The sequence below is a fragment of the Typopeltis vanoorti genome, chromosome 3, assembly GCF_054136105.1.
Source record: "Typopeltis vanoorti isolate ZY-2024b chromosome 3, IOZ_Tvanoo_1.0, whole genome shotgun sequence".
In the NCBI taxonomy this organism is placed as follows: domain Eukaryota; kingdom Metazoa; phylum Arthropoda; class Arachnida; order Uropygi; family Thelyphonidae; genus Typopeltis; species Typopeltis vanoorti.
The window spans coordinates 130,046,016-130,062,670 of NC_143551.1; the positions used below are offsets into that span (position 1 = coordinate 130,046,016).

At 35.5% G+C, this 16,655-nt stretch overlaps 1 protein-coding gene across 9 annotated transcripts in view; it reads right to left on the bottom strand.

Annotated features, from left to right (window-relative positions):
- The window catches only part of LOC150108568 (peptidyl-glycine alpha-amidating monooxygenase B-like), a 521,418-nt gene that overhangs the window by 25,077 nt on the left and 479,686 nt on the right, over nucleotides 1-16,655 (bottom strand). For all 9 annotated transcript variants that reach the window (XM_090390860.1, XM_090390858.1, XM_090390856.1 and 6 more), the window contains one exon: nucleotides 977-1,249. In XM_090390860.1, the coding sequence (XP_090246986.1) occupies nucleotides 977-1,249 (273 nt within the window). The remainder of the gene's footprint in view (nucleotides 1-976; nucleotides 1,250-16,655) is intronic.

Sequence of the window (16,655 nt, forward strand, 5' to 3'; positions counted from 1 at the left end):
ACATAATTGAGGAAAACAATTTAAATTGTAACTGACAACAGAAATAATGTCCTTACATGGTGCCCTCTATGGGTCGGATAACCATAAAGTTAATTTGGAGAAGTCAAGCTATCATGTCTTAAAATGAGTCTCCCAGATCCTTGGTAAATTAATGCAGCCACACTTGTTCAGGTTAGGAGAGTGCTACTTAACTTGATATGTTCTCCTAGAGATCAACTGCATCCTCTTGAACATCCAGGAATGTATAAAGTTCCTTGTGCCTGCAGTTTGGCCTACTTTAGACAGACCAGTAGATCAGTTAACATCTGCCTTAAAGAACATAAAAATGACATCTGTGATTATCTATATGGCAAGTCAGGATTGGAAGACCATGCTCTGGATATTCCTTCACATAGGATCAAAAGGAGGTAAACATCTTTATGACAGAGAAGTCATTATAGGTCTGAGAGACTATTTTTAGAATCAGCATCAGCTATGAAGCACTTTCCTAACCTCAACAAGTATGCCGCATTAATTTACCAAAGATCTGGAAGACTGTTATTTTAAGACATGATGGCCTGACTTCTCTAAATTAACTCTGTGGTTATCTGACCCATAGAGTGCACCATGTAAGGCCATTAGTTCTGTTGTCAATTACAATTTAAATTGCTTTCCTCAATTACTTATCCACTACAACAGAGCACAATTATAGCTGCATATCACAGTTATAATTGTGCTCTGTTGATGCCAGTTAGAAAACCAGAGAAATATTAGTGAATTTAATAAATATATATTTTTTCCTCTCTTGGTGCTGTTTATACTGTAAAACATTATTATGAAAAGATGACCAAGCAACCATGAATAAGGACTAATTTGCATAAAAAATGTCTACCATATCTTTGTTAGATCTTGTGGCCATGTACTACATAAAGTATCACTATTCATATATATAGATTATGAGAAATATCACAAAAATGGTTGCTGATATATAGCTTACCCCTATTTTTAAGGCGAATCACTACTGTTATGAGAATCATAATGAGAACTGGTAATGCTAGAAGTGCCATAATAATAACTGATGTACTAAAGTTATTAGAACTTTCTGTACTGAAAATCACAGATTCCTTTTCAAGAGTATGGGATATATTTGGCTGTTTTAATTCTGAAATCAAGGATAGTTCTTTAGTAGAAGATACAGAGAAGGTCTCCGGACTGTTTTCAGATGATGGAGGAATTCCAGTAAGAACCTTTTTCATAGACTTGTGATATTCTGAAACAGTAAAACAACAGCTTAACCACCATGCAATAAGATATGCATTTTCTGAGAAACTTATAGAGTCGGTACTCACTATAGCAAAAACCATTATAACGCTTGTTCATTATAACTAACTACTAAATGTCCATTCAAAGCCCTACATATATAATGCTGTGCTATAAGAAATTCACTACAGCAAACTATCTGCTACAACAAACCTGGTATCCATGAGTTTTTGCTATAAGAGAGATGACTATAATATAATTTTTAGTGATCATTTTGTTAAGAGAACACTATTCAACAACTTTTTTTATAAGATCAATATGAATAATAATAATAATATTATTATTACAATTCAGGACTCCATGGAGTCACATCCTAGAAAACACAGTCATATCATACGATTCATTCAACTCATTCGCTGTTTGTACTTTCATCACCATATCCGGTAATGCATTCCATGGTTCAATCATCCTCCAGGCAAATAAACCACTCATAACCCTCTTACTCATGACCTCCTTTTGCAGCTCCCAGGGATGTCCCTTTGTTCTTGCTCCTTCCCCTGTTCCATCAAATGAAAGAACTTCTTATGGTCAATCAACCTTGAAACTACCTCTCAATAGTTTAAATTGTCTCAATCATCAACTCTCCTTCTTCTATCAACCAAACCTTGCAGTTTACATTCCCTCAGTCTATCCTGAAAACTAACATTGTACAGTTCTGATATAATTTTTATTATCTCTCTGCACTCTTTCCAAGGTTAATTTATCCCCTTCAAATCCTGGGGACCAAATTTGAGCCTGCTTGGAGCTTTATACAATGGAACCACAACTCTTCTATTTCTGCTGGTCAGCATCTTTCTCAGTATTGTAGCAATCCTTCACCACCTTTGCAATAAGTTCCCTAAACTTCAAGTTTTTATCAATCATTACTCCATGGTCCCTTGTCCCCTTGACTTCCTCTAGTATAGTTCCTTCCAACAGAATATATAGCTTCTAATATGAATCTCAAACTTCAAGATCTTAATTTGGTTGAATTAAACTGACATCCCATTCATTTGCCCATCTGTCCATTATATGAAGGGTTTCCACATTGACACTGTTACTAATCACCCTTCCCAGCTTCACATAATCTGCAAATAACTAGGCCCTGCAGTCCATTGACAATGTCATTGATATAAGGTTAAAGAATATGGGTCCCAATACTGAGACCTGTGGGATCTACTTGTAACCATTTTCTTCCTTGATACTGCTCCCTCACACACAACTCAACGATATCTATCAGACAGCCAATCCACAATCCAATTCACTAATCTGACATCTAAACCCATGTGCTGTAACTAAAATATCAGCTTATTATTATGTAGCACCCTGCAAATGTAGTTGTAAAAAAAAGGCATAATATGCTATTTCCTCATCTACTGCTCTTGTTATTTCATTATAAAAGGCAATCAGATTACTAAAACAAGAGAGTCCCTTAGCAAATCCATGCTGATTCGTAGATAACATTACCCTCATCTGTCTAATGCTGTAAATGATCCTTCACTAATTTTTCCAAAATCTTAACGACTGATAAAATACAAACTTGTCTACAGTCTGACACCTCTACCACCATCCTTATGCAACTGCACTAACTTATCCCCCCCCTTTCAATCTTGGGCACTTTTCCCATGGCCAGAATCATTGAAAAGCCAAGTCAACAGAACTGTCAGTTCTTTAGCATATTCTCTAAAACCTGTGGCAAAATCCAATCTGGTTCCGTTGCTTTACTGACATCCAGAGTACTCAATATTTGAAACACACTCTCTTCTTGCACTTCTAAATCTCAAATGTGGTTCCCACCTTCATACTAGGGGATGAAATACCCCAGTAAAGTGTTCAATGAACAATAATATGCTTTCAATTAGAATGATGGCATATAATTTAAGGTGCAAATGATTCCCTACAGTATTCCAAGTTTTGTTAAAATTAATATCTGATATTTTTATTAACATTTTATTATTAATAGTTACTAATGATATGAGTTATAATAGTTATTAATGATATGAGACCATACAGAGAATGGATAGACGATATAAAAGACTGGTGTGGAATGGGTATACAAAAACAGTGACACTGTGCACTGGACAAAGAAAGGTGGAAGAAGATAGTGAAACAGGCATCAGACATCAACGGGCAGCGAGCCCATGGTTCGTGATGATGATGATGAATGATATGCTTAAGGCCAAAATGTCTTTGGTTTAATGACAGTATTATTGTTATTGCATATGCACCTCTTCTTGAACAAATACACACAACATCTAATGGTAGCCCATTCCACATACTCAACACTTGCCATGTATCTGGACCTCAGATGCTTCCTAAGCATCTGAGCATCATTAGCCAGTTTCCATGAGTAATTCGCTGCTGCACCAGCTATATGCTGTGAAATCTTCCTTGTATCTACCGTAAGTTTCTCCTTACTAACTCATATGTTTCTATTATATTTATATCATATCTACTCTATCTATATCTCAAACTTTGAAGACCACATTTTCCCTCAGTCTGTCCTTATATGCACAGTTTTGCATGCAAGCAATGATCCTGGTCATTTGACTATCTTCTTAAATGTCTCATCATCTCCATGAAACCCAGGTCACCATATCTGTGTACAATACTAGTTGTCCAAATGTAGCTTATCAAAATCTTGTAAAGAAGAAAAATAGCTTCCTTTTTTTATGCTACAAGTTAACATTCTTTTCAATAATGCAGTTATCCCATTCTGCCTAATCACCTTAGCAATGTGCCTCCCTAATCTGTAACTCACTATCTGCTATAATCACTGTCTTTAGCATCATTGAATTCTTGTAGCAAATTCCCATTAATATGATACTCTACCTGTCATGTTAAGAAATATAATAAATTTTCAGAAACATTACTCTTATTAACATTTTCACATAGAATTAGTCTATTTAGATCAGCCTACATGGATTCGATGTCAGCTATTTCTTATCACTTGCCCTGACTTAGCATATCAGCAAAACAATTGAATATCACCCTCTAAGTCCATCCCCCAATATCATTAATATATAAGGTAAATAATACAGTGATTGCCTTCCTTCTCTCACACTCAGCACCCCGTAAGTCCCTATGAGTTTGTACTTCTTCAACTTCAAATGTGGAATCCTGTCAAAATACCTTGACAAGATTCAGAAGTACTGTGGTATATCCATTCCCACATCTAACTCTCCTGTCACTATAATAGAACATGAGTAAACTGCTAAAGCTAAATTTAACCATTAATAAACCGATACTATTCTTTATTGAGGATTATAATGATGTCTGAGGTTTGATTTGGGGTTTTTTTTGGTAACTAAAGAAATGCATTTACATGTAGTTCAGACTAGGATACCTTATGTGGATGTGCAAGTTAGGCAGTGTAAAATCTCTATATTAAACTATTGTGGTACATAAAAATCTCCAAAAAGTTCTGCCAAGTCAGTTTACTTTGTCATTAACATTCATCAATTTCTTCACTTATTTGTTAGTTATTATATAGAACAATGTTTTCTCAGTTTCCTCACTATAGAAAGAAGTCCTTTGATTTATTTCTATAGTGAGGCATGAAAGCATCTTTCTTCTGATTCTTTACTGCAAGATTTTTATGTTCGTTTTGAATGATGCAATATCTTTTACTGTTTGCTTTTTCGAGAATAATCTCAAGGAATTTATCAAAGGAATTTTGAAAATATAACTAAATATTTAAATTATTATTTTAATAATTTAAAACCATGAAAAAAAACCATCCTTTTTTGCGTGATTTCTTAGCTCCTACTGTTGCAATAGTCTTCTGAATATATTTCATAATACCACATGGTGCTGAACTGGAAATTACTGTAGTTATAACATTGATCAATAAATATTATGAACTCAGGAATAATTCTCATTAGCAAGTAACATGAAGAAGAATTTTATGTGTTAATGCTTGACCAGCAAAATTTTCTTGTTGGGTGAAAGTGCCTAGTTATTTCTATTTGAAACTGAAATATTTAATAACATTCAATTAACACACACACAACTATCTCAGAATTATCCTACTTTCAAATAACTAATTCTTCAATTAACCAACCATCAAATGGGTTAGTGTATTTGGTATAGCTCCAAGCAGTTTTACCTTCAGTTAACTAACTCTTCACTTATTCAACCATCAAACTGATTTTCCATAGTAGTTAGATAACTGACATAACACAACAAGATTTTGCCATTTACAGGGATTATTTTTCTGAAAAGTCCACAATAGGCAAACTTGAAATGCAAAAACAAAAGATTATGGAAAAAGCAGTGTTCCCTAACTTTTGCAAGCTTCAATTTTTAGGTACAAACTTGCGAACATCAGCAAATTATTTCAGAAATGTAACCCACAAAAACAGGAGAGATTGTGCTGTATACATATGTACTAAATCTGAATTAAAGTCTCTCAGTGGTGATGGATGATAAGGTGTTGTTGACTGACAATATTCAGTTTTGTTTAAGAATGGCATGACTTTGGTTAGTTTCTTCTAAAGTTCATAAACATTCCTGCTGGGTTCCATAACAGCTTCAATGGCTTTCTTAAAATTATGCTTCTCTCTCTCTCTCAAGTGATCCTCTTGGAAGAAATAATTGGTCAAATCTGTCATTTTTGTGATGATCATTCTGTGTTCCTCTTCAAACATCTAAATGCAATTTGATCACCCACAGAATAATACCTTCTTCAATCTTGCCAAACGCTTCCTCGTCAGGCCACTACTCTGGCAAATTTCACAATTCATTTGGTTTGATAGATGTATCAGGGAATTCTGTTAGATGAAAACACACCTGAAGTCAGTGTTTCTTTCAGCAAAATTAAGAGAGTTAGTTTGAGGTTTTATGTTCTTCAATATTGGCAACAGTATCAGCATTGCGACTGATATCATTGATTGAGATTTTTTTTTATATGACAGATCTCTTAAAGTTTTGAGAATTGGTCTTAGAAGCAGTTTTTTGTGGAATGATCTTCAGCAATGTACTAGTGGGAGAATGCATGATTACCATATCCTTGCTTATTTTAGTAGAGCAAACAGTATTTTTCCATTTTTGCATATGGCACATGTGATATCTATATGCATTCCTTTTAATAATAAATCACAGACCTCGACTCACTGGTTAGCATTCGTGAATAATAGGCATTGCTATTATTCATTACAATTTTTGAATAATATTAAGAACACTGATGTCAATATAGATGAAATATATCACTCCTCATGCACTTCAACATCCATGTGAAATATCAATGATACTACAGTTTCAATATGCACTTTGCATCCATGGCAACTTTGATGTGTATATGTCAAGGCTGGTTGGGTGGTTAATTTATATACCATATAAGTTACCTGTTTAGTATGGTTAGGACATTTATGTTTTGCAGTGTCATGCTCATTATAGTCTACTGCTTGTTGGATGAATTGGTTAGGATGATGGCTTCATTTGCAAAGAATTTTGCAGCCCCTTAGCCCCTTCATGTAGGAAAGTTTGATCTCAGGGATGTGGGCTTCTCAATGAAGCTGAATGTTTCTTATGAACCATGGTGTGCTGAATGCTATTCAAAAGTGTTTCTTTTGGATTATCTTTAGTTTGTTACAGTCGAATCCACTGTGTGACTCCCCGTGGGTGAGCCATACATCAGGTCTAGCATGATCAGCATCTTGTACGGGAGCAGTTTAAGTTCTATGGTTAGCTGGCTACAATGGTTCAATAACAGGTATAGTGACCTGTTGCTTTATTTGCTTTTGAGCAAACATGATCAATGCAGGTGTTGTGAAGTAAACAAACCATGGGCATGGATGTTTGTGATTGTCTGTGGAAATACTAGTGGTGGTGGTCAGCGGTAGATGGCGTTGGTGTAGTTGCGGTCAGTTGGTGGATTGTGAGTGGTGGAAGCAGAGTTGTAGAGTAGATGCCCTCCCTCGATGAGTCTTTGGACTCCCTGGAGGTGACTAATAATAATAATCTAATTTTTCCCCAAAGTATTTGGCTGCTGGTTGACATGGAATGGAAGTGCCAAACATGATGATCACTTTCACCCTCTAGGGACACTTGTCTTCTTGTGAGCAGCACTACAGTGCTCTTGTTTACACTGACATCAATCTGACATTTTTTGAACCATTGTTCTACTTCCAGATTGAGGTTTGCAGTTTTTCGATCACTAATTTAAGTTGCAGAGAGCAGACCATTATTGCAGTATCATCTGCATATATATGGCCAGTATGGGAGCAACTGTGCATGGAAGATGTCAGTCACACAGATGGCAAATAGCAGGTGATACCAGGGGAATCTGCAGGACACACCTCTGTGATTTTGCATTCAGATAAGTTTACTTATCTAAATGCAAGCTTCACTTGGAGTTTGTAATTGCTAAGGTAGGGTTTGGTAAGTATGACCAGTCCTAGTGGGAATTTGTCCTGTAGGAGTTTGAAAAGTTCATTGTGTGATATTTAGTTGAATGCTTTTGGCAACATACAGAAAGATAGTCCCTGTGTGTTGCTTCCAGATAACCCCTATACTGATCTTTTCCACTACTCTGAGAACTTGTTCTTCAGTGGAGTGGATATCCTGGAATCCAAATTGCTTATTGGGAATGAGATTTAGTTTTTAAGTGATTTTATGCAGTCTTATTAGCATTACTCTCTCAACTATTCCTAGACATGTGTGCAGGCTGACTGGGTGATAGTTTTGGGGAAGATGTGCTACTTTTCCAGGTTTTGGGATTAAGATTACATTGGCTACATTCTATCATGGTGGGAAGTAGTGATATCTTAATACTGCATTAATAATAGCAACAATGTGCATTATGGCTTTATGTGGCAGGCATTTCATGATTTTGTTAGAAATCTCATCTGGACCTGGTGGTTTATCTTGAATGATGACTCAAAAGTCATCACCAAAATTTCTCTAGAGTAGAGAAAGTTGGGTGATGATTTCATGTATTTCAGCAAGTTTTTATGTGCTATGTGCATTTTAGCATACAATGTACCTAGGTGTGTACTTTACTGATGAAGTCTAGATCTCTGTGGGTGTAGTTGCACTACACTGCTTTTCTAGGCTGTCAGCAAAAACTTCAACTTTCTCTACATTGTGATAATCCAGCCTGCATTCACCATGGATTGTTGGGAGGGGTTTACAGTCTGTGCATAGAGCTTTGGTGATTTTTCAGAGCATCTGGTCCTCTGTGTTTAAAAACTGAAGTTTCATCTCCCACTGTTGATTTCAATAGTTTTTAAGTGCACATTGAACTTCCTTTGTAGCCCTGTTAAGCTTTTGTTGGTGTTCTGGGGTCAGTGTGGTATTGGCACCTGGCTCTGTTCTTTTCATGGATTAGATTTTTAATCTCATCCTGAAGTTAGAATTTGCACATGCCATATTCATGGTGGCAGCTGCTAATGCCATTGTTATCTGCTTTTCCAAACTTGAAATTGAGTTACTGATTTTTTCTTTTGAGTCAATGGTTGGAAATGGGAGAGCAGATTTGTGTAGAGCAGTCATTAGTTTTTGTCCAGTTGATGGGACTCATTATTGGATATTTTCTCATTGTCAGCCAAGCTGGATTAAAACTGGGTGGTTATTAGAGCTGAGGTTGTCAACTGCATTTATTTGGTATTGATGTGCAATATTCTGTAGTGCTGCTAATTTAAGATTTTCAGGAAATGCTCCCGCATTGTAGTACATAGGTTCTGAAGGTCTTATAATCATAATGTTACTGGTGGCAGCAAAGTCACTGAAGGTACTGTTATGGTTTGTAGTTCTGCTGTTACAGGCTATGCTTAGCATTCACATCTTCTGGTACTAGCATTGCTTGGTTTGTATCTATAACTTCAGTTAAGTCTACTTCCAGTAACAGCTTGTTTGGAGAGTTATACACAGCACATTTTTCAAGGAATCCACATTTGTAGTCTGGCAGGTTGGACCTCACTCCCATGATTTCTATGTTGGTAGTGGCAGGATTTACAATTTCATTGCATGCTATATTGAGTTTGAATGCAATTTCATTGTGTTCTATATAGCACACAATGAAATTGTAAATTATGAGAGCGAGGTCCAAACTGCCAGACTGCGAATCCCTTGAAAAATATGCTGTGTATAACTCTCCAAACAAGCAGTTACTAGAAGCAGATTTAACTGAAGTTATAGATACAAACCAAGCAATGCTAGTACCAGAAGATGTGAATGCTAAGCACAGCCTGTAACAGCAGAACTACAAACCATAACAGTACCTTCAGTGACTTTGCTGCCACTAGGAACATTATGATTATAAGACCTTATAAGATAATCCAGCCTGGTGAATGCAGGCTGGATTATCACGATGTAGAGAAAGTTGAAGTTTTTGCTGACAGCCTAGAAAAGCAGTAGTTACTTGGATAATCCTTTATCCAAGTAACATCAATTTGCCATTTTTTGAACTACTGTTCTAGTTATGAGCCAAACTGTGTTTTGTGGTTTTTTTCAGTTGCTAATCTAGACTGCAGGGAGTGGACCATAATTACAATATCATTTGCATATAGGGCCATTGTGTGGTGGCAACTGTACGTGGGATGTCAGCCACATAGATGGCAAATAGTAGATGATAGCAGGGAGCTCTGAGGGGGAGGGGAGGGGATAGCTCTACTGTGATTTTGCATTGAGACAATCTAGTTATCTGCAGCTTCACTCGGAGTTTGCAATCTCTGAGGTATGATTCAGTAAGTTTGAACAGTCTTAGTGGAAATTTGTCTTCCTCAGCTGAATTAATGCAGAATTCATATATTTTGCATATACAACTGGAAAAAGGTGTATCAACTTCTTATTAAAATATTCTGGATCACAGAGAGTTCTAGAACATTTTTTCACTTGGTCGTAAATTAAACTAACCTTGCCAAGAAATTATATTCTTGTTTAATCCTTTATTCAAGTATAAGCAAACATGGTTTGCACATGAAGTATCTTAAGGACTAGGCTACTTGTATACAAAGTACTAACAATCTCACATCAATTGCCTTAGTATCCTATAATGCTCAGTATTCTATAATGTTGATCTAAACACACTTCCTTTCAGATGAAAAACTTTAATAACATTAACTTTCTATGTTTTGACCTTTACATTAAGGTTATCTTCAGGAATATATACATCTATATATACACACCACATTAAAGCAACTAGAACCACCATACTATATAAGCTGCTTTATGTCTAAAACTAACTAACCTGTTTAGCCTGGCCTCTTGTGGTACAGAAAAATAAATAAATAACATAAAAAATCAAATTGAGTAATAAATAATAATTAAATTAGCCAATCAGAAAATTTCTGACATTCAGTTATTTAGTATTTGACTTGATACTATATATTAATGTATTCATTCATTGGTTGAGCTATGATTATTATCACTCACAGACTTTGTTTACTTACACTTGAATAAAGGATTAAACAAGAATATTAATTCTTGACAAGTTCAATTTAACATTCAGTTTCTACAAATATTTCTATAAAACTGTTCATGATTAGCAATTCTCTCACTATTCGAAATCTCTTAAACATGTGTAGTAACCATTCAACATACCTTCATAATGCATTTCCAAATCCAAAGAATTTTTCCTCCTCTTTATTCGTATTCCTTCCTTCTACTGCTGTTATATATTTCCTGAAGATTACATTCTACAGGTATATTGAAATCCAATATAAACAAAAGTTTTTCTTTTCATCATTCTGTCCATCCATAGCTCTAACATATGGGATGAAAAACTTCCTGTGGATTGGATAACACACAAAAAAGGGGGTGGGTGAGATTTGAGTGTTTGAGTATGCATTCTAGAAACAAACAAGAAAGGGGAGAAAAAAGCAATGCACTGCAGGTTGCTGACTAGAGTAAGAAAGATAATGAGAACTGCAGAAATACCAGTAAGATAGGGTTAACTGTTACATTTATTCACTTAGCAAGGAATAAAGATAAGTCGGTAGAATTAATCAGTGAAATTTGTCCAAAAATTAATGGCCTTAACTGAGCCATGACTGATGGAGGATATAACACAAATCAAATCACATGTGACTTGAAACAAAACTCCAGCCTAAACTGCAACATGCAACAGCTGCAAAAAAAGACCATTAGTAAATCCATTTCAGACACTTTGAAAATATCAAATATAAAGAACTTGCCTTGTTCTAAAATGGCAGTTAAGTATTTTGGTCCTGCCTAGGCTACAACTTCTGCCTATCCACATTCCATCTCTCTGACACCACTGTCTTCAGTATTGAAATATCTCCAAAAAAACAAAGCTTATTTCCTGACATTATTCTTCTCCAACTCCTGCAGAGAGGACTAAGACAAGTATTCCCTATCCTATTTTAAAAAGAACAACTTGAACACCAACAGTTTTTCTGATACTCATCCAGCATCTATCCTACAGAATGGAAATAAGATTATGTTCAATCTACACAAAATAAGAATAAAAATCGACCATCAATTGATTATCATATTGCTCTTACCTTACTTCTTTTGAAAATAATTCTGGAGAAATTCATCAACACTTAAGTTCTTCATTACCTGGATGCATGCAATTTCATCAGTAACCAACAATATGGATTCCACCACTCTCTCAATCCACATGGATCACCTTGTTAACATCACACATATTTTGACACAAGACATGGGAATGTCTGAAGAAACTTATCAATTGACATTCCAAGGGCATCAGCTCAGGCACCTTAACAACCTACCATCTTGTGGTCTGCTGCCCACTCTTTGCACATGGTGTGCCAGTTTCCTCTCTGATTGTTTGTTCTATGTCAATGGATGGATGGCAGATTTCTCTACCAGTGATGGAGTATTCTAGTACTCTAAATTTTGAACAAGCTCTCAATGCTTTCAAAATTATGATATTAAATTTTATTAAATGTAACTCCTGCCCACGAAAAGTTGTAAATGTACAGTACATAACATAAGTACTGTGGATGGTTTAAGGATTTTTTTCCCCATTTTTTTATTATTAATTTTACAAATTTTTTGTATGTTTTTTAAAAATTATTTTTTTATATAGTACAGAAAACCTGCTCTAAAGACCAAACATGGCAAGCCACTTCAAGCCTCCAAATTCAAGCCACTTCTTCAAGCCTTCCATTGCCTAGTGTTAGACCACAAGATTGTGGTCTAACACTAGGCAATGGAATTATTTCCCACCTAAAGACAGTCACAAACACTTGTGCCTATGGTGAGATTTGAACCCACAGCCTATTAGTTGGAGAGCAGATATGCTAACCACCCAGCCAACTAAGAGTTTCTCTTACTAACTGGAAATCATATTCTGATGACAGTACACTTTTTTTGTTCATTTGTGGCAGGGGAGGGGGGGGTGTAGGGACCAAGAGTTGAAGGATCCCATTGCACACTATTTCCATCACCTTTGATAATACCCAGATCATCAACAAATAATTCCTGATATGCACCCTTAAAGGGTGTACAGAATGTAATGAGACTACATAAAAAGTTTCCATCACTATGAACTGTCTATTGACAATTTATCTCCAAGTTAATCTGTTATCTGTCAGAACTCCAACAAAATGTTGGAGTCCTGACAAACAAGGCAAGTATTTTGTATTTGAAATTTTTAAAAGAGTGGGTCCTTATATCTTAGTGAAAAAAAAAAAAAAAGCTTGTTTTGCTAGCCTTTTCTCTTTCATTATGATACCACCTGAGGATAGCTCTGCTCACACATTCCTGAATGCTCAAGTTCCTTCCTGATAATAACCTAATTTTTAATGATTCTGACATTGATACCATCTATTCACTTCGCAAATCTTTCTCAGCACTTTCATATCTGTGGACTCCAGTCTTTGATCAAGTGCTTGATTTCTAACGCAGATTTCAGATCCATGAAAATCATATAAAAAATAATGTCTTGAAATTTTTGGAAATAGCATTCGTTTCCAAAAAGTTCAAGACACTATTTCTCATATGACTTCTGACTTTGTATAAATCACAAATCTTCTCTACCTTAGATATCATTCTCACAATTAGAGATACATGTTGAAATTTTTCAAATTGGTTGTGCTATAAATTAAAGATACCAAGAAATTATATTCTTGGTATCTTTAATTTACCAGTCAGGGTAGTGACCCTTTCCATAATGCATAGCATTATACATGATGTCTGTAAGGATAGAAGCTTTGCATTATGGAATACTAAGGCAAGTGATGTGAAGTCATTAACCTCTATATACAAGTAGCCCAGTCGAGAAGTTACTTCAACATGTAAACTTTGTTTGTTTACATTTGAATAAAGGATTAAACCAAGAATATAATTTCTTGGTATCTTTAATTTATATCATTATCACAACATGATTATTATTAGCTCTTTATACTTAAGTATATTATCACAACTTTTTGATCGGTGACCCCCCCTCCCACCTCTTCAAGAGATACACTCCAGTCACTTTCTTATAGACATTATACTTTAGTCTTATACCTCACTACTCCAATGAACTTACTATCCCAAATTCTCCACTTTGTCTTAAGCCTGTAAACACTGTAAATTCTGTTAACACAAAATCTGTTTAATGACCAACTTCAAACCTATGGAACCAATTTCTCATCCTTCTCTCTAATTCCAAGCTCAGTCAGTATTCATGATGCCCTTGGTTGAAAAGACTGAGGTTTGAATCGTGTATAGGGTATGAATAACTCTTTTAAAGCTTTCCAACTGAAGGTCTCATCTCATACAGAGGTGGTAGGATTTTTTGTCCCAGAAACTTGAGTTTTACATCCTGCAAAAAGAGGAAGAGTAGCCAGAAAGGCACACAACACTAACAGATATAATACACTGACATAGCCTTATATGCTTCTGCTACAATTACAAACAACCACCTCTTTCATTCCATCTATCATTAATCATTGGAACAATCAATCTCATATCACTTTTCACAAGGAATGCAAACCTCCAGTCGTTCAAAGAACATATTAACAGGATACTTTTTTTTATTAAATGTGCACAACATGTAGTGACAACAGGAAATTAATACCAAGCTTCAACCATCATCATCATAGTTTATTCATAGTTTACAGGTATGAACATGAAAATTCATAGAGAAATATGAATATAACAACAACAGTGCTTAAGGATAAAATCTATTAAGTGAAAGTTAATCAAATTGTTCTATTGAGTGCCAATAGAACAATTAGTGCATGAGTCTTGTCTTCAAAAAGAGCTTTACTTAAGTATAGCCAAAACTGCTTTCTTGGTCTTTTTATTCTTCCATTTGTTTTGTAGAGAGCAAGAGTAATGAGCACATGTGAAGATACATGTCACCCAACCACTTCAGCTGACATTTTGGAATTTTTTCTATTAAAAGATTTTATTGTTTTTTTCCCTTAGCAAAGATTCCCCTCAAGAATCCCTAATAAGGAATATGGTTCTGTGCCATGTCTATCTTAATACTGATTGAAAGAACACTGTCTCAAAGTAAATGCTGTTGATATAAGTAAATATGAGAATCATAATAAATATGGCCTGACTGGTGGTTTCTAGAGACAAATTTTGATATTTATGGTGATGATTTTGAATGACTAAGTCACAGTATCCATAAAGGAAACAAGATACTGAAAGTCTTTCGCCTCTTTGAGAATATGGTAATTTAAATTTATATCTTTTTGTTTTATTTTTTAGGACTTTGGTTTTCTAACTGTTAGCATTAACCCAATTTATTCTGTATTTTTCTATGCATTTTTAAGTCTTGTGTTCTGGTGTGCATTATAATCAATTAGCACATGATAATCTAAAAAGCATAGACTGGCTTATGTGGGTTTAGCCTGTTGAATCTTCAAGAGTTATTCCATAACCATTTCCTGTGAGTGTGAAAATACTAAGACTACTGCATTTTATTATAATCTTCTCTTTTAAAGCTTCAAATTTTTCAAATTCAAAAATTTTTTAAAGCCTTTTGTTTCTTTGCTAGTGATTTTCATAATTCAGTAAAAAGAATTGTGATGGATTTAGGAGTATAACATCATCTACATAAAGTAAAGAGGCTGAGTTGAAGTCAAATTCTGTCATAACATGATCCACACAGTCGCCTGTTCATCATCTGTGTAGATCATAACATGATCCACACAGATGATGAACAGGAGACTGAATGCAGGTGATTATAAGAGTCATAGGTATCAACTAGGGGCAATTCCATGGAGGGCAGAATTGGAAGATCAGGATATCATTAGTGCTTGGGAAATTATGAAAGGATATTTGTTAGCAGCAATAGTAAGCTGTATTCCACAAGTGAAAAAGTGGACACAGTTTGGTGTGAAGTGGATGACAAATAATATCAAACAGGAACTGCAGTTGAAAAAGAGATATAAGGAGAGGGGTGGAGGGCAGACACACGAAGAATATAAGATGCACCAGTATGGCGAGGAAGGCAAAACTGGAATATGAGAAGAGATTGGCACTAAGATCCAAAGAAAATCCTAGGGAATTTTTTAGCTGTGTGGCTAGTAGGAGGAGAAATGATTGTGGAAGAATGACATTGCAGGATAAAAATGGGAATGGAGTGACTCATGCAGAGGACATAGTGGAGTTGTTCAATGAGTATTTCATCCTGGAGAAGAAGGTTGTTTTAATACTAGAGGGAAAGGGCAGCTTCAGAGTTTAGAGGTGCAGGAGGAGAATGTGTTCCAAATACTGAGTACTCTGGATACCAGTAAAGCTGTGGGACTGGATGGTATTTCACCATGGGTTTTGAGAGAATGTGTTGGGGAACTGACAGCTCCATTGACCTGGGTTTTCAATAAAAGTCTGGCTGTGGGAAAGGTACCCAAGAAATGGAAGGAAGGTAAGATACTGTTGCTGCACAAGGGTAGTAGCAGACTAGAAGTGTCTAATTATAGGCCAGTTTGTGTGTTATCAGTAGTCATTCAGGGTTAAGGTCTTGGAGAAATTAGTGAGGGACTATATACAACGTTGGGCAGATGAGGATAATGTTATTTGTAAGAATCAACACGAATTTGTTAAGGGGTGCTCTTGCTTTAGTAATATAATTGCTTAGTAATCATATTATTAATAATAGTAATATTTTTAGTAATATGAAGGTTATAGAGTGACAAGAGCAGTTGATGAGGGAAAGCATATACTGCCCATTTTTTTTTAGATTTTGCAAAGGCGTTTGATAGGGAAAGTTGTTTGCCACATGATAAACTGACATTTAAGTTGCAGCACATGGGTTTAGATGTCAGATTAGTCAACTGGATTTAGGATGTCTGATAGGCATCAGAGAGTTGCATATGGTGGGGCAATATCAAGGAGGCAGAAGGTTACGAGTGATGTTCCACAGGGCTCAGTACTGGGACCTGTATTGTTCAACCTTTATATCAATGACATTGTCAATGGATTGTAAGGGATATTTAGTTGTTTTT